We start from the raw sequence: 2,500 nt of genomic DNA, 5'->3' as shown, positions 1-2,500 counted from the left end.
ACCATGTGCGACGTTTGTGGTAAAGTGATGAAGAACAAGTCGAGTCTGGCCCGACACTCCTTCATCCACACGGGGAAGAAGCCGTTCGCCTGCCACCTGTGCGACCTGCGCTTCAACCGCCGCGACAACCTGCAGCACCACCTGAGCCGGCTGCACCCCAACGGCGTCGCCAAGCTGGAGAAGCAGCGCGAGGTGCAGGCCTGGCTGTGTGCGGTCTGCGGCAAAACCTTCAGCTGCAGGTCCCGGCTGAAAACGCACGAGGTCATCCACTCGGGGGTTAAACCCTACCGCTGCGACCTCTGCCCCAAAGCCTACATGCGGACCAACGACCTCGAGCACCACAAGAAGATCGTCCACGCCGACGGCGCCGCGGATCCTCAGCCGTCGAGCTCGCTGCTCTGCGACTTCTGCGGCAAAGAGTTTAAATGCAGGTCGCAGCTGGCCGTCCACTTCCAGACTCACACCGGCGAGCGGCCGCACCTCTGCGACATCTGCGGACGCAAGTTCGGCCGTCAGTACCAGCTGAAACGCCACAAGATCCTGGTCCACACCAACCGAGCGAACGGCGACGAGAACCAGACGCCCGACGCGCCGTTCGCCTGCGGCGTCTGTGGGAAGCGGCTGAAGTCCGAAGCACTCCTCGCTGCTCACTCCCGCATCCACTCGGGCGAGAAGCCTCACCGCTGCAACATCTGTCTGCGCAGCTTCCAGCGCGCCACCTGCCTGAAACAGCACCACGTACGCGTTCACCTGAGGGTCAGAGTGAACGAGGCGCCGCACGCCGCCAGACGCAGGAAGACCACAGCGGCGGCGAATATGTTCCCTTGTCCGATCTGCAGCAAAGTTTTCAAGTTCAAGTCCCTGCTGGCGAGTCACTCGCTGATCCACAGCGAGGTCCGGCCGTACGGCTGCGACTTCTGCAGCCGCAGCTTCAGGCGCCTCAGCCACCTGAAGAGACACCGCGAGGTCGTCCACGCCAACGGAGCGCGGCTGCCGCAGAGCTTCATCTGCCACATCTGCGGCAAAGACAAGAAGTGCCGCTCGCAGCTCGCCAGACACGTCATCATCCACACCGGGGAGCGGCCGTTCGCCTGCGACCTCTGCGCCGCCCGCTTCAACCGCCGCGGGAACCTGCAGCAGCACAGGAAGCGCATGCATGGCGTGGGGACGGCGCCCGCAGAGGAAGCCCCGCCCATCCTGTTTGATGATGACATGATGTCCGCTCTGACTTACAAACAAGAAGAGACGGTGGTGGCCGTCAACGCTGCAGCCGAGGGCCGTGATGCTGCGGCGAGCGACGAGACGGACGCCGTTCAGCAGCTCGTCACTACCTGACCGTCTGAACTGAGCGCGCTCAGACCGCCCCGCCCTCCAGCGCCCTTTCTTTGAACTCTGAACCTTTAAGTTTGTCGTTTAGTAGCAAACTGAACCTGAAAAGCGTTCTGGCTGTTTGTCAGTCGGACAGACGGAGAACGTCGGGAGAGCGTCGGGAGAGCGTCGGGAGAACGTCGGGAGAACGTCGGGAGAACGTCGGGAGAACGTCGGGAGAACGTCGGGAGAACCTCCTGGCGGTTCTGCAAACGGACGCACGTTCTGAATAAGTGAAATGAATTCTTGTGCGTTCATCGTTACGATAAATTCTGTTCTGACACTTTAATAAAAATGTGAATGATGATCTAATCATCAATCGATCAATCGATCGTTTCTTCTTTCAGTTTTACATCTTTTAGTGAAACTGTTCACGTCGTCTGTTCTGGAGCTTTCAGTTCTGTCACATGATCTTCCTCAGCAGATGGAGTTTGCTCAGTTGTCATAGAAATGTAGATTCTTCCCACCTCCTCCTCTCCTTCCCCACCTCCTTCTCCTCCTTCCCCACTTCCTGTTTCTCTTCCTCCCCCTCTCCTCCCCCTCTCCCCCACCTCCTCCTCTCCTTCCCCACCTCCTTCTCCTCTTCCTGTTTCTCTACCTCCTTTTTTCCTGTTTCTCCTACCTCCCTCTCCTCTTCTCTACCCCCCACCTCCTCTTCCTCTCCCCTCTCTCCTCCTCCTCTCTCCTCCTCCCCTCTCCCTCCCCCCTCCTCCCTCCCTCCTCCTTCCCCCACTTCCTGTTTCCCTACCTCCTTTTTTCCCCACCTCCTCTACCTCCCCCTCTCCTCTCTCTCCTCCCCTCTCCTCCTCCTCCCCCCCACCTCCTCCTCCATTAACCCTCTGCTCTGTAATCAAACGGAGGCAGCTGATTGGTTGAATCCTCTGACTCATCACACACAGACAGACTCGGAGTCACAGACAGTTTAATTCATGACAAACTTGATCAGAGCGTCGACATACAAACACACAAGTACAGAGGCGTCTCCCATGACGACAGAGGCGTCTCCCATGACGACAGAGGCGTCTCCATGGTGACAGGAACCAGAGTCCCATTAACCCGATGGAAGTAACGGGACACTTAACGGATTGGATGATGGGTTTATTTCTTGGTCAACTGGGAGAAAAATCCATTA

General features: G+C 58.2%; 1 protein-coding gene across 3 annotated transcripts in view; it reads left to right on the top strand.

Moving 5' to 3' along the window:
- Positions 1-1,695, top strand: part of LOC122866471 (zinc finger protein 436-like) — a 7,111-nt gene extending 5,416 nt beyond the window's left edge. For all 3 annotated transcript variants that reach the window (XM_044176187.1, XM_044176190.1, XM_044176188.1), the window contains one exon: positions 1-1,695. This exon is cut by the window's left edge and continues 101 nt beyond it. In XM_044176187.1, coding sequence (XP_044032122.1) covers positions 1-1,335 — 1,335 coding nt within the window. In that variant the 3' untranslated portion in view covers positions 1,336-1,695.
- Positions 1,696-2,500: the final 805 nt, after the last annotated feature.

This window comes from Siniperca chuatsi, linkage group LG19 (genome assembly GCF_020085105.1).
Source record: "Siniperca chuatsi isolate FFG_IHB_CAS linkage group LG19, ASM2008510v1, whole genome shotgun sequence".
Lineage (NCBI taxonomy): Eukaryota > Metazoa > Chordata > Actinopteri > Centrarchiformes > Sinipercidae > Siniperca > Siniperca chuatsi.
Note: the sequence above shows the minus strand (reverse complement) of the source record. Positions and strands in the feature narration are given on the sequence as shown.